A 22,262-nucleotide genomic window follows, 5' to 3' on the forward strand; every position below is an offset into this window, starting at 1 on the left:
GCATTTGGAAAAAAAAAAAAAAGCTTAAAAACAATTAAAACTGATAACTACTATTCCCCCTGTATGAGATGTAAGTAGGGCCTTTTCCCAGCAGCCATCTTGCTGTGTCATATCAGGGTAAACACACAGATGAGCAACTTCATAAGTGACGTAATGTTCACTGTGTCCCTGCTATTGTGGACACCGGGTCAATGGACTGAACGTGACACCAAACACACCAGGACCATCATCAGTTGTACGCCAGTGTTTACCGGCTCTCGCGTGTCTTCGCTGTGAGAGGCGAAGCAGCTGGAGGGTTTGACGCGTCCGCCGGAGGATCTGTCCATGGTGCTGGAGGCAGATCTTGTAGTGCATGACGCTTTACAACCAGAAGGAGGGGCTGTTGCTCATTTATACAGAGAAGTCACCCCCCAAAAAACTCAATGGCAGTTACTCATTAGAATCTTGAACATAGAGATTTTAATTTGTATTATTTTAATTTGCATTATTCTTTCAAATTGTAAAGAAAAGGAAACTGAAAAAAACAGGGTTTAGCTTTCCCCTTTTTTCTCAGTTTAAACATAACGTCATAAAAATGGGTTCAAGCTGCTGCCTAAAGAGAGTTTATCATCTTATAATGATGTTATAAAGATGAATGCATGACTTTGCACTCTGAAATGTTGCCAGACTTTTAAACTTTAACTGGACCATGCACCCTTTGAACTGCATCTCATTTGCATATTATAGAGGATAAAATTATACATGCAGCCTAGAATCACTGTTGGTAGTGTGTGTGTGTGCGCGTGTGTGAGTGTGTGTGTGTGAGTGAGTGAGTGAGTGAGTGAGTGGGGGGGGGGGCAGCAGAGAAGACACCACCCTGCTCTGTTAGAGAGGGGGCGGTGCGAGATGGGGGGGGGGGTAGATGCTCGCTTCAGCAGCACCGCGGACAGCTCCCGGTGAAGGCAGCCATCAGCAGCCGGTCTGTCCTCTCCCTCTCTGCTCAAAAAAAAAAAAAAAAAATCTGAAGTGAGATTTTCTGTGTTTATTTATTTGTTTTAATATCCAATCTTTTTTTTTTCGAGGAGGATTTTTTTTTTCTAATTTGCATTCAACCGCGAGCAAGACGACATATTTGTGGTGACAGGGAAAAAGAAAAAAAAAGAAAAATAGGACTCTGGAGGTTTGCAATCTCCTCGAAGTTTCTCGCTACTGAGAGGCTTTTCAACCCGGAAAAATCTGCTGCTGTTCAAGGGAAGTTGAGGCGAAGAGTGACGACACCTTCTTCTTGTTGGACCATATAAGTTTTTTTTTTGGAGTTTCAGTCCCTCTTAATCAGTTTTAACTGCGCAGTTTTCTGATTGTGACAGAGGAAGGAAGACAAGTTTTTTTTTTTTTCATTTGGTGCAATAAGCTTTTTAGAGCCTCCACCAGTTTTTTTTCCCCCCATTGTGAGATTTTTTTTCCCGGAGGCGATGGGAGTCCAGCAGCCACTGGTGCAAACCTCCCTCTGCACTTCTCAACCCTGATTCTTTCCTCCTCCAGCTCATACTTGACTTTTTTAAAAAATTCAACATTGATAGGAGGACGCCCGGTCTGCCATCTTCCCTCGTTCTCCTCCACCTGCGTGTGATAAAGGCCATGGATCGATGAGAATCGCGTATTTGGGTCATTGGGAGATGAAGTTGGAGACGCTGCGCCAACGCCGAATCAAAGAGCGCACAGTTTAGGGCAACTTTTGTCTCAGATTCATCGTTAAAACTAAAATTAAAAAATATATATATATATATATTTGTAAGGTGTGTATTTGTAGCTGTTCATGACGGAGACGATGGCGCTGAGTGGGAACTGTAGGACTAACCCCAAAGAGCAGGCGTCCGTTCAGAACAGTTTCCCAGATGTGGTTGAGTTAAACGTTGGGGGTCAGGTTTATTACACGCGTCACTCAACTCTGGTGGGCACCCCGAGTTCCTTACTAGGCAAGCTTTTCTCCAAAAAAGACGCAACTAATGACTTGGCGAGAGACCCCAAGGGCCGTTATTTCATCGACAGAGATGGGTTTTTATTCCGGTATGTGTTGGACTACCTCCGAGACAAGCAAGTGGTGCTCCCGGACCACTTCCCGGAGAAAGGGAGACTCAGGAAAGAGGCGGAGTACTTCCAGCTTCCCGACTTGGTGAAGCTCCTGACCCCCGAGGATACCAAGCACAGCCCGGACGACTATTTTCACAGCGACTATGAAGATGGGTCCCAGGGTAGCGACCACCGCCAGTGCCCCCCGCCCTCGCTTGTCCCCGCGGATAGAAAGAGCGGCTTCATCACGGTGGGGTACCGGGGTTCGTGCACGATGGGCCGCGAGAGTCAGACCGACGCCAAGTTCAGGAGAGTACCTCGGATACTGATATGCGGGCGAGTGGCCCTGGCCAAAGAAGTTTTCGGGGAGACCCTGAATGAGAGCCGGGACCCTAACAGGACCCCGGATCGGTACACCTCCCGTTTTTATCTCAAGTTCAAGCACCTGGAGAGGGCGTTTGACATGCTGTCGGAGTGTGGTTTCCAAATGGTGGCCTGCAACTCCTCAGTCACAGCCTCGTTTGTCAATCAGCACACAGAGGACAAGATCTGGTCCAGCTACACCGAATACGTCTTCTACCGTAAGTCCCGCTCTTGTCTCAGCTGGTACACCGCTAGAAGGCGCACTTGGTTTACTGGCTCACTTGTGGGAGAGAGACATTAGCCAAGTATGGACGCGGCTGTTGGCAGGGATGTGCTCAGAGCAGATGTGTCTACCTGTCTATGACCTACAGGCTCATGATGGCTCAGATTCTGGGGTAGACTGCTTGAATAAGTTTGCTTAACAGGAACATTGGTTCCACTTGTATATGACCTTTGGGTAACCTACGTCATTAAGGATGGAGTGCAATCACACCTTCAGACTCACAAGGGTCTGAAATCATGTGTGGACCTGTGGAACAAAACCAATTAGAGATCAGTGCTGGTGATTGGGGTTAAGCTGAGGTGTTATCTCTCCCTGGAAGCAGCCAAGCCTCAGCAGCAAGCCTCCAACAGGCGGGCGAGTCCCTGTTTTGATCCCAGCGTGTTCAGCCTTATTACAGCATGTTGCAGCATTCACTGCGCTTTTTTAGCATCGTTTGTTTCATTTGATGCATCCATGATTTGAACAATTTCACTCCCATCCGAGCCACGGCCATCATAAGAGCAACGATTTGTGAATCCTCCCTGCAATTTTTTTTTACTCCACCTCCTCTCTGCTTTCATCCATCCCATTCTTGAAAAAAAAAAATTTCCTCTAGCTTTTCTGTCACTTTTCCCTTCCAAATTTCCATCTCTGCTGCTTGCTGTCAGGAGTCCTGCGAGATCCGGTAAAAGAAGAGAGGAAGTGAAAAGGGTATCATCTTAAATTTTACTATGTCATGTAACATTTTATAACGCAACAAAATAATCTATACTCTCTGATAGGGCAGCGTATAACTTATCACCAAAAGCTGTGGCGATAAAGCACACCCAAAAAGACAGAGAGCAGACTGTGATTGCAATAAGTTGTTAGTACCCAATAAATTGTCTGGAAGCTATTAGGAAACAGCTCTTCCTGGAGCAACCCCCCTGACTCACTAGCAGTGGCCATCTTTGAAATGATGGTTGGGACTTTGATTGTTGTAGAGGAGTAAAGCTTCCACCCACAGTGAGTAAGTACCATAAAAATGATCCTTGAGGGTGAATCACACTAAGCATTACAAATGTTTATGTTTCATAATGTAACAGCGCTGATTTCCTCAAGATGAGATGATAGATAAACCTCTTCAGATATAGATTAAACCTCCTTGGTTTCATACTGTGTGTGCGTCAAAATACAAAGTTTTTTTGAGAAACACAATCACCAAAGTGTTTTGGGGTCATTCCATATGAAAGTAGGAGGCACTCAGAGAGCGTGCACCTCCCACAAGGACAACCTTCATGTCAGGGCCCCTGATTTAAGCTGCAAGAGCAAAATGAAAGAGAAACCCGATAATATTTGATTTCTGCAAATAGGAGCAGACCAATGTGTCGCGAATACCACTTCCTGTATCCACCATGTGGCGCTAGAGAACCCATTTAGTGCTGCTGTATGAACGCAACACGGTGTCAGGTTGAGGTTACTTACATCACTCAGGCCGAGACTCATCAAAAAAAATCCTGACCATGAGGAGTCAGCAGTTACAGTGGTTTCCTGTCCTGAAATATCAAAACTGGCTGTGTTGCCGTGGTAACACCTTTCAACAAAAAAAAAAATTCAAAGTCTTCACAGTAAACCATGACCAAATTTCAGATGGATCAGGGGTGCATCAAAATGTAGAAAAACAAACCAGAACATGTCATTTCCTATGTGCTTCTAGGTGGCACTACGACTAATGCCCCCCCCCCCCCCCCCCATTTAATGGACTCTTTCTTACTCCATCCCACACCATCAGGTGAGGTTTATATTGGTCCCATAATATTCACGTTATCATGCTGACGTCCTCGTAACAGGCGACTTCCCACCTAACACCCTAAGAATCACCTAATTAAGACCTAAAAGTTCATCAAAGCGGGTCAGAATTTATCAGCAGTTCACTGATTGAATTCTTTTGTTGTAGAGTAATAGAAACAAGCATTTGTCACCAGGTTGTCCATCCATCCATCCATCCATTTTCGACTGCTTATCCTATTGAGGGTCGTGGGGGGGCTGGAGCCTATCCCAGCAGCCTTCAGGCAAGAGGCAGGGTTCACCCTGGACAGGTCACCAGTCCATCCCAGGGCCAACACATAGAGACAGACAACCATTCACACTCACAGTCACACCTACGGTCAATTTAGAGTATCAATCAGCCTCGTCCCCTCTTGATGTCTTTGGACTGTGGAGGAAGCTGGAGTACCAGAGAGAACCCACGCAGGAACAGGGAGAACATGGAGACTCCACACATAAAGACCCCAGGCTCGAGCCCGGAAACTTCTTGCTGTGAGGCGACAGTGCTAATCACCGTGCCACCCTCGCCTGGTTGTGTCATCGTTTTTTTTTGTTTTTTTTTAACAGTTCACTGGTTAAAAAGTGCATTAAGTTTAAACTTTTAAGGGTCACAGGCATTGATTGATTTGTCATGGAGTGACCCTTGGGTCAGAATTGGTTCCCATAGCACCTAAAGTGAAACCACACCAACAAATGACTTGAAAATCTCTCTGGGTGACGCTTGAATTCAGAAGTCTTGAAGAAAGCTTCTTGTTACATAAGCGAGACGGTGCACAACGTGCCAACTGCAGTTGCAATTCAAACTGCCGAGGGTGCCAGCAGGACTGAGGCTAGCGTGTCAAGATAGCTATGATGCTATTCACCAATAACACGGCGTAAGAGTCTTGTAGGTACTGTGACCGGGTGAGTAGTTTATGTTCCCCTGAAACAGTCGTGACACTGTCTTCAGTGGCATTTGTAGGAGGGAAACCATTAATCTGCGAGGAGTTCAGTAGGAGATGGGCGTGGTTCTCCTGCTCTCCAGAGAACATCTAAACAGTGCAGTTTCCAGCAGGAGCTGAGTTCATTCTGCATTCCTCTTCTGCCCTCATTTGCATGTAATTTTTCATGGCACATTCAGACGTTTTGGTACTTTTGGCAGTTGTTCTGAGGTGGTGGCACAGTTTCATACAGTTTTCAGCTAAAACACAATGGCATTTAATCAAGTTCTTAGAACCACAGGCTTTGCTCCCTCCTTTCAGCACCCGATCCTCCAGATGCTCGTCAAAGAAAAGAGAGCTGTCAAAAACACAGAAATGTTAGAATTTCCTATTTATATTTATTTTCTGAAATTATATCACTACATTACATGTAAGAAAAAAAAATCTTCACATGTCGAAAACATTTCCCTTCATTTATCCTCCCAAACTTCTTTGTCATGACTAAGATGGGGGCCAAGGCTGCAGTTTCCACTGAGCCGTTCGTTAACTACCACCTCAGGGAACAACCACTGCCAGCTCCATAAATCACAAAAGTCAAATGATCACACGGTCACAGTGCAAACACATGAGAAAGATTCGCTGGGCTAAATAAGCGCTGCATTAATTACTGGCCTACATGAAGCAGCTGCTGCAGTGGCTCAACAGTATTTCCAAAAACACTGAGAAATAGCACGAGGCAGCCAAATTATGAGGTAACATACATGGATACACGGACATTTTACTTAAATTCAAAATAAATTCTTTGCAAGTTTGCATGAATGAGAAGCTAAGCAGTGACAGGTTTCACACATCAGCCATTTACAAGGTGTGTGTGTGTGTGGGGGTGGGGTGGGGAGGGGTGGGGGTGGGGGTGTGTAAACCAGAAGCATGACACATTTTTGAGGAGGAGCAACCAATGATGCAGGAGCGACATGGTGCTGAGAGACCTGCTGCTGGTTACAGGTGGTCACAGGTGTGCAGGGGGCAGGGATGGAGGTTTGGGTCTGTCTGTGAGGACCTGGGAAGTTTCTTGGACTTCCATCCACTCTTTGGCTTTCCTTTTTTTTGGGGGGGGGGGGGGGATATTCTGAGGGTTTGCTCCAGCTGGAGCGGTCATGTACGGTTCTTAAAGAGCTCCCTAAATAGAGCTGGAAAGAGACAACAACAAATAGCTGAGCAAAACAACGTCTGACACAATAATATCAATAACTTATATGTCTGTATTTTACAGACATTTCACATATTTAGCAGATACTGTGTATTAAGTTAGACTAGTGCAGTACTAGTTCATGCTGAGCCATCTCAGTCCTAGTGGTGATTTGTCTTGACTACAAACCCACACTTATTTTCCACAAAAATCACCACTACAGAAAAAAAATTTAACAATATTGACACCCCATGAATCTTTGCTCTGGCATGATAATCTAAGCCCCACCCACCACATGCAGTGCATGCAGAGAAATGGGCGTCCTCTGAGGGCGTTAGGGGAGAGATACATCCTGTCGATGTACAATTGATATATCAAACAAAGCCTAAAACTGGTTATTTTTAGTTTGGGTGGCCCAAATAGCCTGCAAACTGGGGAATTTTGAGGATATCACAAATGTGTGTCCCACTGGCCTCTGTGTTTGGGGGCCCCTGTTCCCAAGAGTTTAATTGTCGGCTAAATCTTCTAAGTTGTGGAATTATTACGTTTTTGGAGGAGCTGAATACTGCTGCTAGTATCATGTTGACTCCCAAGCGTCTGCGCCATTTCAGGCCGTCTATACGAGAAGTTGCGTACTTGAAGCGGGTCATCTCCGTGTTTCCATAAACACACACCTTGCTGATGCAGGATCTGGCAGTGTGTCAGTAGGATGCCTCTGCAGTCCTCTTCATGCTTCCTGTCAAGCAGCAACTGCTTCCCAGCTTTGTTGACAAATGTTGAGCTTGTTAGAGGGCGCACACTTCAAGGGAAGGGCAGTAGCAGGGATCTTTTTGGCCTGTAACTCAACGCGCATACACAGCAGAAGCAAGAGTACGCACAAATGCAGGTAATTGAACATAATGAACTCAGAAACACATGCATGCAGGGTGTGCGTTAAATGCTACAGTCACCCATTGGATGAAATGTAGCCAGCTTCTTGTTTATCTGCCTGTCATCACTTTACCCTCCCTCTTTCTTGCCCTTCCACATCTTTTCTCTTCTCGTTTCATGTCTTCTCATTTTGCTGCAGTCAATCATAGCAGGCTTTTCCCTCCTGTCTCCGTTCCCGCCTCCCCGCTCCCTAGCTTCATTTTGCTTTGTGAGCCACAGGGGCAAGGAGCAGCGTAGTGGCACCAGTCGCCTTTACATGCTTCACAGCACTTTCACGCCTCCTGTCTGCTTCTTATTCATATCTTTGCCAGCTTGTCCATCTCTATTATGGTATATCTGTCCTTCAACATCCATCTCTCTACAGTCGGTATTTTAGGTATTTTGCCCCCGGCTGAAATGAGTGAAAAAACATAAGACATGCAGATTCCTCTCCACAGAACAGAGAGGTCACCGAAAGCTTTGATGAGTATGGAATAATCATAGACTCTGGCCATTGCAGTCATAAGCTCTCAGCCAGTTGATCAATCATAAGAGGTTTTGGATTGTTGCTCTCTACTATCATCATCGAAACACAAAATGAGGGAATTTCTCTGAGAGCGGTGTTTCACAACTTTTTGAAGTACTGCATTTTCTTCATATTTTAGCCAGGAAACAGACATTGGCTTGCAAGGTGCATATCCCCAAAAGACCTGCCAGCAGCCCTGTTCTGCTCCTATATGGGTACTAGAACTTGGGTCAGAGCCAATCAGAGGAAGAGAAAGAACAGGCCCTCAAATCTGAGTTGGAAGAATATAAAACATTGGTTTATTTTTCACGGTGTACATCCCCTGTTGGCACACGCACTCCAGTTTGGACATCAGAGTTGAATAAGAGTGATGTGCAATCCTCCAGTGGAATTTCAGTGACTTGTAGACTCCTCACTAATTAAATCAGTTCTGGTTGTTTGTGGTGGCAAAATGTAGACATTTCCTCCCTTTTTTTGTCACCTGCCTTGTCAGTGTGTCTGTCTCAACATCCTCAGCGTTAGTGAATCATTGCCTGCTAGCCAGGCCTGATTTGCCAACACTAGTGTTGATAAGAAACCATTCCAGCAGCCGTTTCCCCAAATCTTGTGGAAAGTCGTCCCAGAAAATGAGATATGCAACAGTCGGTAATGGCCATAGCCTTCAGCTGTTGAGATACTGTATACGATTAATGAGACGCTAACGTTAGCATCGATACTTACAATTCATCTGTTGGCAGTGTTGATTAACCAAAGCTCAGTAGCCTCCTGCACCTGGGACATCAATCTTTTGTGCTTTAAGCCATTGTAACAGTAGATTTATGGAAGTGGGAGGCCTGAATGATCATTTCTCACGCTGATTAGGATAACCTTGCTATCATCAACCTCAAAGATTGAGGCGTTCTTACCTTCACCTTCTTCAGTTCCTCAGTCTGCAGGTAATTTTTCACTGCAACCAGTTGTAACTCTTCTATTTGGAACGATTCAAATCCTGCTGCAAACCCAGAGGACACATGTATTTACTTATTTGTTGCATAGCTGAAGCGACTGATAATTCCTCATTAATGTTGACAGTTGGTTCAGTGGTGTTCACCCCAGGGCCCAACATGAATGACCTCAATAGGATCCCTCTGTGAAAAAAAAAAAAAAAAAATCAGAATCAGTTCTGAATTAACAGACTTTGTGTGTGTGTGTGTGTGTGTGTGTGTGTGTGTGTGTGTGTGTGTGAGTGTGTGTGTGTCACATGATGTTTGTGCTATTAAACATGGCCACTTTCATACGTGACCATGTGTGCTGGTGTGTGACACTCTTCCATTAGCTTTTTCTGCTCAGATGATTCCTTGTGTGGCAAATGTGTTGTGGCAGGTGGGAAAGAAAGGGTTAGAGTGATGGTTATGGTGTGTGTGTGTGTGTGTGTGTGTGTGTGTGTGTGTGTGTGTGTGTGTGTGTGTGTGTGTGTGAAACCTGAGGCATTTGCACACCCACTGGCTCAACACACCTATATGCCACAAGCTCTTGTGAGACACACACACACACACACACACACACACACACACACACACACACATTCACACACACCTCACTGTATGAGGAGGCCCAGTCGTTGACGACATTAGCAGCGGCAGTCCCATGCTGCAGGCCTGTAGGAAGTGATTAGCCGAGGAGCAGACAGGCCGTGACAGCTCTGAAGAGAGTCTTGATAGGGACAGCTGCTACCCTGGCCTCAGCTCCACAGGGGAGTTCACCACCACACACACCTCAACTCACCATTACACTCACAGACAGGAAAGAGAGGAAGCAGAGTAGAGAAAACAGTTTAATGTTCAAAGATAGAAAAAAAATGGACTGATGCTTCTATTCATATGACTACCCATGATGCCACCGCTGTCGGTTCTGTAATACTGGTGCAACCAATTATTGTGATCTGACGATTGCATCACTGATCCTAACGCATCCGTGGTAATTCTACTAAAACTACTGGAAAACTGCAAGTACTCCCACAGAACATATTCTACCATTAGAACGAACACTTGATTATTTCTGCTTATGTACAGTAGCAGTTTTCAGAACAAAACTTCGAAAACAAGTCAAAGGGAGAACAATAAAACATAAAATGAGCTCCAGGTGTAATAAAAACAAGGTTAAATGAATAAAAGCAAGAGCAAAACCATAAAAAGAATCACTAGTAATGATTAATTTCTAGGTGATCTACATTAAAAAAGACTTGAGAATTGAAAAATATGAGCTATTACGTCCTCTGTAAGGGATATTTGAATTTATTGAAGAGGGGTTATACGAGGTAATCATCTGTAGATCTTATCTTCAGTTGTAGAGGTTTTCCACGCTGAGAGCCGAAAGCAGCGGTAGCTGTGCAGCTCAATATTTTACTGCAGAAAATGGAATTTATTCCACCAAATAAACACCCACCTAAAAGAAAAAAAAAAATCTTACATGTATGCTATATTTGTAACATTTTCACCGCTTTACCTTTGCCAGCAGACAGTCATATCTTTTGGCTCAGCATTGGATGAAATACAGCACCCTGTCCTCCTGCTGAGCTACAGAGCTGCTGCAGCTGTCGGCTTTCTGCACGGAAGATGCGCTGACCCACATCTACTGAAGGTTAAGGCCCGTACTATGGATGACTACCTCATGCAACCCCACTTTCATAAATCCAAACTATCCCTTTAACTTGCTGACGCTGCAACCAACTTGGACAGTGGCTCGCTACAAGCTTCCAGCTACAGTTTCAATCAAATATGGAACCACATGCAATATATTATATTTAAAAAAACCTGAAATAGATTTGATATTGATTTATAAAAAAAACCACACACACACACACACAAAATACAGTATATATAGTGCAAAGTGAGAGTCTTTTGTAATAAATAAAGTAGGAGTATCATCACTTTTAAACTGCTCTCCAATTGATTTTTCCTGCAAGGTCACACTGGGATGTGCAGGTGGGGTTATAGGAAAGTCAGTAGTGGGTAATACAGAGGAAAGAATGGATAAGGGGCAAGTGGGTCATATGGAAAGAAGATAGACTTTCTTGTTTGTCTAGCCTCCCCTTGACCTTCTCTCCTGGAAGCTGAGTGTAGCTACGTAGTGTGGATTCCCATAATCCCTGGCCTCTGGAGGATATGGGGAACAACAGATAGATCTGGGGGGGAGAGAGAGAGAGAGAGAGAGAGAGAGAGAGAGAGAGAGAGAGAGAGAGAGACAGACAGAAAACAAAGTGAACAACATATACTCAACAGCTACACCTCCTTAAGCCCTTAGTGACTCCCCCCTCTCTCCATCGTCTATCAGCCCATTTTCTCCTCCTCTGTGACTCCTGACACTCTATTCTCCCTGTGGTGGTAGGCACAGTTGATATAATGCTGATGGTCTTCCCCTGTTGTGGTGGAATAAGTGCTCTGTGGTGCGACAAAGTGCGCAGCATTGCCATAATGACTGAGACTGCAGCTGGAGAGCCTCTTCACTCACCAAACCCACCAGCTGGCTGCCACAATGCATTATTAGCCCTAGTGTGCAGGTCCAGATTGGCTGGAAAAGACAATGCAAAGGACGCCCAGAATTCATATCACATTGGTAATTGCATCTTCTAATCATAACAATGGCTGTTTCCACTGTGGGTGTACATGGTGCCGTTAAAATGTTCTCATCTGATGCAAAACAGGATCTGGTTTGGGACATGCTGAATAATGGACATATAAAGTTCCAGGATTATTGTCTGAATCTGTAATACTGTTTGCCATCTGGGCATTTTTGTGTGTGTGTTGTTTGTGTGTGTGCAGATGAGCAGCTATCACATATGTACCGGAACACATTAGCTGCCCAGCTAACATCTCCTCTGTGGACACCATCACGTTGTGTGGAAGACAACTTTTTTCTTTCTGATCATATTTGTTGTTTTGACGAACACTTTGATTTGAAACTGGATCATTAAATTGCATAAAACTTGAAACCAAAATTGTTGAAGTGAAGTGTGACTAAAGAGTTTCATGTGGATATATAATGATCTAAAGACATGTTTCAGCTATTGATGTATCCAATTTTACTGCAGATATTGTACTGAATTGCAGCAGAAGTCTTTCTTTCATCAATCAAACAGGGAGTGACGGCCTGATACTGGGATCTGAGAGCTAAACAGAGAATTCTGAATGAAGTGGATTAATAAGCGTGATGTTAAATCAAAACTTTTCAGACGCAGCTTTTTTAAGCAATTGGAAATTGAAGAACAGACTAAACTGACATTAGCTCAGTGAACAGGAAACGAGGAGTCCAAGCCTGTACTGAAAGGTGTCAAAGGGGCTCCTGGTTGATTAGAGACACTTAGTGGGACAGCAGAATCAGCACTCTGTACAGCTGATGGAGAACAGTCCATCCTGGTCCAGTAGTCAGAAAGCTGGGTCATTAGACACACAGCTCAACTCAACTCCTCCATGAGTAGATTATAGCTTAACATGGACTTTTGTCGCTAACAGTGATCGCCACCTAAGTGTCTTTAGACCCAAAGGAGAATTTTGATATCTTTCTGTGACCCAAACTTAAAAAAAAACAACCTTATGAATTATAAATATTTCTAATAAAGAACATGATGCACCGTGATTTTAAAATATAGATATATTTATTTAAACTTGCTTTAACTTGAAATCTGGTCAAATCGTGTCCATTTAAAATTTTCATAATTTTTAAAATGTTTCATCCGATTTTCTCAAGGCTTGATGTTTTCCTCCACGCTCTGCTTTTTCGACTCCTAGAAACAGCTGAACACCACTTCCAATCAATTTTGAATTGAGTTTGAATCAATTTTGTTTAACCGCACCGTTCCAAATCACCCTAAGACCCCGCGACCCTTTGACCCAGGAGTCGTACCACTGCACTTCCTCAAGGTTCAGGCAAACATCCGACATTCATACACTGTAAAGTCGTTTATAGAATAGAAACAAAAGGGAATATCACACAGGAGATAGAAACTGATGCTCAAATATCTATGGGTACATTCATGAAACACTGTAGAATAAATGCTTAAGTGCCTGATCCACGTGAGGGACGAGCTGGTGGGATGCCAGTCACTGTTATATGTGTTGCTGATTACATGATGACTGATGTTGACATGTGGACTCAAGCACACGTTAGAACACTTAATGAGGTAAACTGGTCCATATTAGTAAACACACAGCTCGTCACACACGTGCCAAGATTTCATCATCGTGCAGGTACTCTCATTACGTTTAATCTTCATATCTCGTTCCTACACAATCTACATCCTCAGAGGTGCTTCATAGTTTGTGCTACTGTTTTTTTTTTGCAGTTTCCCTGTAATGGTTTTCTCACCCCAGTTATAGCTGTGCTCCTCATTTCCCTCCCTCTGCGCCTTCTTCCCTCCTCTTCACTCTTGACGATAGCATGAGTGATGAAACAGCTGGTCACTATTCAGACCATTAGTACTTAAACTTCATGACGAAACTTCTCAGTTTGAGCGTGTTTGGATCATTCCTAATTCCACAGTGCCTCATTAGAATCACACGTTGTCACTCACGCACCAGTGGACCACAGCTTGATGGAGCATATGGTCATACCGCTGTAATTTTACTCCGCTGTGCTTTATAGCTTCCTAGAGCAGAATGTCAGTGGCATTTCATTTGCAAGTGGCAATGAAGTCTTTATGTCCATTAAGAAACCTAGAGGCATTAAAGAAGCAACTCCAGAGGAAATTAACTCCAGAGGAAATTACTGGAAGCACCAATACTAACTTGAGATAAGAGCCTGTGTCTTGATGTTTCATGAAAATTTCAGTACAGTGTTGGTTTCTCATTCGTAGGCAGGAGGGGGATAAAGGTTGTGTTTGTGGTTATAAAATGCAGTTTAAAATGAAAAGAAAAATTGGAAAGTTGAAAGGGATGTGACAGATAATCTGAAACTTAAAGTATTCGAAAGACATCTGATGAGGATTTTATTCTATGGTTAAATGGACAAGAAAAATTTCCCAGCTGTTGACTTAAATACTTTACTTTTTTGGTGGGTTTTTTTTTTCCTCCGTGTGAAATGTATTTCAATACCTAGATAAGCACCACATACTGTGAGTACCGAGTACATACACATCCAGAGTTGATAGTACAGTAATTGAAGTAATACATCTGTCATTGTGTGTAGTATTCACCAGGTAATCCTGTTCTATTATTCAAACAAATCACATTACAGCTTCCTCCACTGTGACGATGTAAAACAAGTCATGGTTATTTTTCTAATACGCGCGGACTGAGTAGAACAGTCCCAGATGGAGGGAAAGAACACTTCTTCTCTTTCTGGTGGCTGCATCAATGTAGAGTCTGATTGGTTGGTGTCTGGTTGTATTTAATCATTCTCCCGAGCCTTCGCGGCTAATGACTCTGTTTTCTGTCTCAAAAAGAGGATGATTTATAGAAAAGATGTGTGTCTGCTATCATCTCATCCAGTCTTCCCTGCTGTTTACTAGTCACTGTGTGATGAATTATTGAGTGCCGCTCACTGAGGACCGTACAGTGTGTGGCAGCTACATGGAGGGGCTGACTGTTTGTTTTCAAAAGTACAGGGTTGCTACCTGGGGTCCTATTCTACCTGTATAATGGCTTCCTGAACACACACGCCTGTATTAGGTGTGTGAGGGTAATGATTGGCTGTCTCAGAACCTGCGTGTGATTACGGTGTGCAGGCAGAGGGTCTGTTGGTAAATTGGTTTTGCAGGACATGAGCAAACGCATCAGGGCGTAAATGTTTGCGCGCTCCTGCGCACACACACACACACACACACACACACACACACACACACACACACACACACTCACTCACTCAGTCACTCTCTCTCTCTCTCTCTCTCTCTCTTTATATGCAGATAAGATCAGACAGCACAGCCTAGCCTAGAGACACATTGTTTACCACAAGATTAACCTGGCCAAAGCTTTGGAGGGATTAGCAACTGTGTCTCTGTATGGCCACCCAGTTTTCCAATTTGCAGAGTAACGTTTGCAGGTTCTACTCATGCCACACACTGGAAGTCTAGATCTGATTACTGGAGCGCTAGGTCTCATTTGTCCATGGACAGGCTTGTTGTGTGCTTTGATGAGAAACAAGCAAATGGAGCGAGACAATTATCAACATCCATCACCTCAGAAAGCCATTTAGCCACTTAAAGCCGTTACAGGATGACATTTGGGTGCAACAATCCCCTTTAATCATTAAGGTGCTCACTTTTATGCAGGCACACACACACACACACACACACACACACACACACACGCGCGCGCGCACAGGCATGCACACACGCATGCACACACGCATGCACAAACACACTATACTTCAAATTATTAAAATGGCAGGATCACAGCAATAATGTAGTTGTCTCATGATATAATGACATGTCCTTGCTGAAGAGCAAATCTCATTCATCTTGATTAGGTAGTGTGTGTTGAACGTGGGTGTTTTTTGAGTGTGTGTGTGTGTGTGTGTATGTGTGTGTTTGAGGGAGAAAGAGAGAGCGAGAGAGAGAGAGAGAGAGAGGTAGAATAGAGGACACTGGCATTTTCCGATCTCACTCTCTTCTCTTCACGCAACACCCCATAACAAATGTCACTTCGCCTTCCATCTCCAGACATCACTTCTCTTCTTCTCCATTTCATCCAGCACTTTCTCTATATATTCGGTTAGCTATGCTCTCTCTTTTTTGACTTCTTTGCAAAAGACTGTATATTTGGAAAGATGTGCAGGTTGTGGAGGCAAACAAACCCAAAAATAGTCTCAAAAAACAAATAAGGTTGCAGGAAATATATGCATATTGATGAGGCAAAGGAGAATATTCTGAATAAATATTTAGAATGACTGAGAGTTTTGAAACTCAAAATCTTTTTCGGGAGCTCTTATCATAATAACTTGAGTCTTCAAGGGCAGTGGAGGGCTTTTGCTTTGTTTGATTTCTCCTTCCCAGCTCTTCTGACTGATCAGGTGGATCCTCTTGGTATTTAATTATTAACCTTTTAAATGACACCAAGCAAAATCATGACCTATATAAGGAGAATCTACATTTAAAATAGAGGGAATGGTGATGGTGGAATTCAGAAGAGCAGAGAAAAAAAATATTTTTCTTTTCCCTTCTTGTTTGTTTACCACACACACACACACACACACACACACACACACACACACACACACACACACACACACACACACACACACACACCTAGAATGTGGCACAGAGTACTCTCTAGTGGCGGGATCAGTATCTCGATGCCTGTTGGCGTTGGAAAGTTATCAGCTCTTTCCATTTTCAAAGCTACGGACGGTGGAGACAGCTGAGTGTGAGCAAATCCAACATCAATAACACACTGGTTCAAAAAAAATACAAATAGATGCTCAGTCTTGGCTCACTGGCAACATGGAAATATGTTTTGGACTGAAATTTACATGTGGGCGTCAAGTATGTGTGCCACGAGCATGTTGTTTCTGCTTTTTAGGTCTCACCTTCCTGTTCTATATCTGCTGCTGTGATGAAGAGTTGAGTCTTTGCCAGGTGTGCAGATGAGATATTTTCATGGTTTTTTTGGAGCATTTCAAGCATTAAGGTGTTTGCGCTCAGATCTCTGTCTTGTATGTAGAATATTTAGCCGTTTTCACCTGTTGTGACTAATGTAGCTGCCAGCGGTGGAGACACCGGCAGATGCTTTTGATTGTTTGTTTGTTTTGCTCTATGTCTCCCCCTGCAGCTCTTCCTCTCCTGAACCCTCTTCTACGCTGCTCTGTCCCTCTGACAGTTGGACTGTTTGGTCAGTTCCTGCTCCAGGCTTCTGTCTCTTCCTGTCTGTTCTCTCTGTGTCTGCCTCTTTCTCCCCGCAAGAGCTGCTGCGCTTTGGCTCTCGTTCTCAGTGAGAGTTGTGACCGTTGCTTTCAACCGCTCAAGATCCCTTTTTCCTTTCAAGTGCCTGAAGAGTAAACCAAGTGCAGCCAAAACAAAAGTTTTGCTACTCCTTAAGATTCTCTTCTTTTTATTTTCTGCTCCTCTTTTACTCAATTTTGTTCTGTTGTTATTTGCCCCGATCCATCCTCTACTTTGGTTACAGCTCTAGTCAGAGCAATGAAAATAATATTTCACATGAGATGTATGTCCTTGGCCATTTGCTGCTCTTACATTAAAGCTATATAACATAAATACTCAGGCTAACAGACTGTACATCTTCGGCGTCCACAAGACTGTAAAATACACTTCTAAAGGTCAGCGGAAGAAGGATGAGTGGGCCCGTGAGCCATTTGTAAGTGAAGCTTGTTAGGTGTATTCTAGGCTAGTTTAGAAAGCAGCATTGCCCAAGTGTGAAAAGGGAAAAGTCAAGTTAAACATTAAAAAATGTATTCCCTGGTCCCGCTGGTGAATGTTTATCTTAGTGCATTTTTGCTCATTTGTAACCCCAGGCAAATTCCCCCTCATAGCTTAATCCGCTTTGTGTTTTAAAGCTATCGTCATTTCTTTGCTCACAGAATTCAGAGCTTCTGATATGAAAACATTTGTAATGAAAAGCAATAGGTTTTATGTCTTGTACTCCATTTCCCCAAGTGGAATTCACAAAAAGCTGTCCTTCCCTGTGGAAAAGTGACCCCTGCTGGCCTGTGAACTTTAACCTCTGACACAGCTAAAGTGAGGGTGCCCTGAGGCAGGCCGAGTCTCTCTGGTGGGTAATAAAGGAATAAAGATCCTCCACATGCAAGCATAAGCATACGCTTACATGTACGTACACGAGTACACCCCTACAATGACCCCCCCCACACACACACACACATACACACGCACACACACACGCACACATACACACACACCTGGACAACTCAGCATGACTCCAAACCCATCCATCCATAAAGTGCAGTTGAAGCAAACAAATACACTCCCCCCACCCGTGGCCTCCAACCCTTCCTGGGGGATTCTGAAGCATTTCCAGGCTAGATAGGATTTGTAATCCCTCTGGATTTTCCGGGTTGGCCCCGTGGCCTCCTAACAGCTGGACGTGCCCAGAATATTTTCAGATTGAGACGTCCTATCAGCATCCTGGTCAGACGACCGACTTCTTTAACTGCTGGCTGTTAATGCAGTGATTTGATTCCAAGCTCTATCAGGACGTCTGTGCTCCTCTCAAAGAATAACTATTCTCCTTCAGTGTTCCTGGTTGGAACTGATTTATAGGTCAGTCAGTGGGATTAAATCATGGTAGGAAAAAGTTGATTTACGGTCGCATTTAAACTGGACTTTCGAAATACATGTACTAAGTCAATCTCAAAGTTGGTTTAGATAATGGCTTATGTTCCATAATGGTCTCATGGCAGTATTTAATCCATTATTCAAGGCTGTGACCTTCATGGAATAATTACCGACGAGAAATAGGTGACTCACTTAAAAGAGGCGGGAAAGCTGACAGGAAGAATAGCAACCAGACATAAGAGGGAAGTGAGTTTCAAAGTAAAACTGGAACAATCTGGAAACTAAGGAAAACACTGAATATCACAAATCATAACTGACCCTGTCAAAATACCAACTAAATTCCTGAAACGCTGTTGTGGATTTAATTCTCCTGTTTAACAGAGATGTCACTGGACACAAGAGGTGAACTGGAAGGGAGTCTGATTGGAATCGCCTGTACGGGGCAAACACAAGGATTGTCGGAATTAATCCAGATAAAACCACTGCAACACCAGAAGGATGAGTTTTACACTATAAAGCTGTATCATGCTGCTATAAACCCTGAAGTAGCAGGATATTTTGTAATTGTCAACAAAGTCCACAGCAGAAATACTCACAAAATGTGTTTTGTTTTTGTCAAAATGATTCTTTTCTTTTACCTGCCTTATATTATCACTCTTCTTAGCAGCAACTGGATTTCTGATGCAGGACATGTTAGCTATTGCTGCGGATTATAAAAGGTGTAGCACAATAGAGAAGGAGGTGAAGATTTGTCTTCATCTCTCACATCAAGGCATCGTTCAAGCCAACTTAACCAGATGGTAAATGTGACGATTGAATCAGGGGTTTTGCTTCATGCTCACTTATTTATAACCTGCTGCAAACCGCCTGCTAAAAGTAACCAAACTGCATCTTCAGCAAAGCGCAGGGATGCAGTAGATGAGCACAGGCAGTGACAAGCCACAGCACCGGGGGAATCCTCGGAGAATATACTTGCCTCATGGCCAAGAATGCAGACACATCTCACTTCTGAATTTATGTAGTATACATTTCATTAAAAATACCGGATGCCTCGGAGCAATGGCCCTGGTACACTGTTGTCTGTTAATATCCCGTCATTTCATCCTCCCCTTCCCCCAAGGTGAGAATAAAAATGCCTGATGTTTTGCTTTGTGGATTTCTCTGGAGTTTGTTGAGTGCAAGTGTAGGATTTAGGCTTGTCTCACTGTTTATTCCACTCTGTCACTATAGTTAAGACGCTTTCCTGTTCTCCCGCTGACACAAATGGGAATGTTGCTGCTGTAACCCTCAGTTTCTGGATGAAATCGTCAGTTTATGTAGGTTATGGCAGTGTACGCTAAATAACTGACCACAGATGTCGGTGTCAGTCATGTTTCCGTCCTGTTCGGTTGGATTTCCTTGGCTTTCATTTATTTTTCCTCTTGCGTCTCTGGTTGCGTGCGACTCTGAGAAGAGTCATCCAATCCAGATACAGAAATCAAAATGCTCTTACATACATCCGAACTCTCTGAAAATAGACAGCTGGTTAACACACACTTAGATTGCTGCAGGGGTATTTACTTGCCTAACCCTAGCCTTTACCACTGACCAAAAAAAAAAAAAAAGAACAATCATTTTATATTATTCATTCAACTATTCAATTATGAATCGTGTTTTGTGTTTTCTGAGGACTCTGCAGCACACAGTCTTTAGAAAACATAATTAAAAATTCTGACAAGACAACAAAAGATGTTAGCCAACTGTGGAGCTGGGCTATTGTGTTTGTTTGCTTTTTCGCAGTGCAAAAAACAAAAAAACCCTGACTGAAACAGCCGGAACAATGAAGAGGAAAGCAGAAGAGATTGCTGATTTATGTAGCTGCTTTATTCCAGTGCGTGTGGTCTCTCTTACCATGGTGCAGAGTGAAACCTGGAGGCGGTAACACAGTCAAGTCTGGTGGGAGATCAGTGATGGAGGCCTCGATCAAGAATAATGTCAAACTTTGTTCCGTCAAACTTTTGAATTTGTTTGCTTCATACTATTATCCTGGAAACACACTCGTGCTCAGCCATGTTGCTTTTCACAAATGCGTTTTTATTGAAGGAGAGTTAAAAATGACATATTTACACTGGTCCCACAATGGGATCAGAACCCATCCCTGACCACATCCAGAGGTGGTTTTCAATATGCAATCTCGTTCCGATCGCAAGAGGAAGTGGGATATGAGTTACATTAACTTGGGTTAACCTTAAAATGATCAATAGGCCTCATGTTATAGTGTCTTCTCTACATTATCAACGTCTACGCAACATTACCAGTTCTCATTCACACTCATTCATACACTGATTTGGGAGGCTGCCATAGAAAACTTACTCATCAGCAGTGATTAGTGTCTTGCTCAAGGAGGAGAACTGAACCAGTAAACTTCAGATGACTATACAGCCAGGCTGCCAGCTGAGTTATGCCACAAAATCTAGTGATTTATGTTGCCTTTTGTCCCCAAATGGGTCCTTGTAAGCATATTTAGGTCCTTACAACAGCAGTGATATCCAGTGCAGGCACACACACGCGCGCGCGCCCTAGTGCTTACGGTAAGACAGGAATCCATTATCAATATGGAGTAGCCCAGAGAGAGAGTGTGTGAGTGATGTGGTATGAGTGTGTGGGGTGCTAATGTGAATGGATGCCTCTCATATACTGCATTCAGCTACCAGCCAACTGAAGTGATGACTTTGTGCATTCATGCTGAGCCGAGGACTTCCTGTGATCAACTTGGTTATGGATGATGAATGCCAGTCAGTACAACTTCATTTTGGAGGAGCGACGTGCTTCTCCGCTGCAGGATAGGGTGACTTTGTCTTTGAATTTAGTTTTAAAAATGACAGGACTGGAGTAGGTTCTCATTTTGTTTCATATCTGTTGATATGTTCAGTATTTCAGGAAAAATGAATGAAACACAACGTGCAATTATGTCTTTCATTAGTGCAGTGCTTCAGGTAAAAGTGAGTTTTTATTGGGTGGATTGGTGTTCTCCATTTATATACCTGGTTATCAGAAGTGAGCCTTGTGTTTGTATTCTATCAAATTTACATTTGTTTGGAATTGAAGTCCTACTTAATCATTAGAATTAGACTTATTTGTTTTATCTATAAACCACAAGTTATTTAACCACTGTTTGATTGCAAGTGTGCATGTTAACCCACTGAGTGTTTCTACAATCAAGCACAATTAGGTTATTTAATTGGACTTTACAGTCAATGTCCCAGTATACAAGAACCTAGTTGGAATTGATTTATTAATCTTAGTATGTTGGTGGTGGTGGTATGGCCCCTCACAGCTGGTTGCAATCAGACTTTCCCCCAGCTGACCAAGTTGAGGTGGACAAATTCAAAGATTAAGGAAAACTTTACAACGCTGTATTTTCTTTTTCGCCTGGCCAGAATGGGTCGTTTTCACCCCAGCGCCCGCCATCGTCGCCTCCCTTTAGTGTGCGCTACTTTATTTTCAGATTAAACACCGCATAAGAATATGCATCGTGCCAAGGTCCAGGTAGTCCTCCTTCAAAAAGACAGCACAATTTCAGTCAGATTACTCTGTTTCCTATTATAGTCTGACAAACACAATAAATGTCCTAACTAACTAACATACTTACTTTTCATACGTATGAAAATGTTATTATGTGATAGCTTTAAGCAAACATTTGAAAATGCCTGTTATATTATCATTTCAGTTGACCAAATTCTTCAAACTGAATACATTGTGTAGGTGGTTTTAAGTTTATAGTTGCAGTTATTCTGTGGCTCCGGCAGCCACTGAGTTGCCGTCTCTCCACGAAGCTACAAACAGTTGGCAAAGACACCCCGGTGCTATGAGAGCACGTTACTCATTCACAAACATCAAGCCGGTCCGTACATTCACCGCCTCACCTGGAATTATCACCCATGCAGCCGCAGCATTACAGGCTATAAATTACAAGGTCGTATTATATGAAAGAGAGGATGCGATCTGGTATTATCAAGTGATATTTTCTCTCCACAGGC

General features: G+C 43.3%; 1 protein-coding gene and 1 long non-coding RNA gene across 2 annotated transcripts in view; one reads left to right on the forward strand and one right to left on the reverse strand.

Moving 5' to 3' along the window:
• Nucleotides 1-918: 918 nt before the first annotated feature.
• Nucleotides 919-22,262, forward strand: part of kctd16b (potassium channel tetramerization domain containing 16b) — an 80,213-nt gene continuing 58,869 nt past the window's right edge. The window contains exon 1 of the mRNA XM_086226229.1: nucleotides 919-2,630. Coding sequence (XP_086082355.1) covers nucleotides 1,796-2,630 — 835 coding nt within the window. The 5' untranslated portion in view covers nucleotides 919-1,795. The remainder of the gene's footprint in view (nucleotides 2,631-22,262) is intronic.
• LOC147248505 (uncharacterized) lies at nucleotides 8,996-9,766 on the reverse strand. The gene is made up of 3 exons (XR_015119449.1): nucleotides 9,597-9,766; nucleotides 9,112-9,148; nucleotides 8,996-9,012 (listed from the first exon to the last, which is right to left on the reverse strand). It is a non-coding gene; the product is annotated as an uncharacterized LOC147248505 (long non-coding RNA).

Source organism: Aulostomus chinensis, chromosome 15 (assembly GCF_037954235.1).
Source record: "Aulostomus chinensis isolate RoL2024-O1b breed Wild chromosome 15, RoL_Achi_v1.0, whole genome shotgun sequence".
Classification (NCBI taxonomy): Eukaryota; Metazoa; Chordata; class Actinopteri; order Syngnathiformes; family Aulostomidae; genus Aulostomus; species Aulostomus chinensis.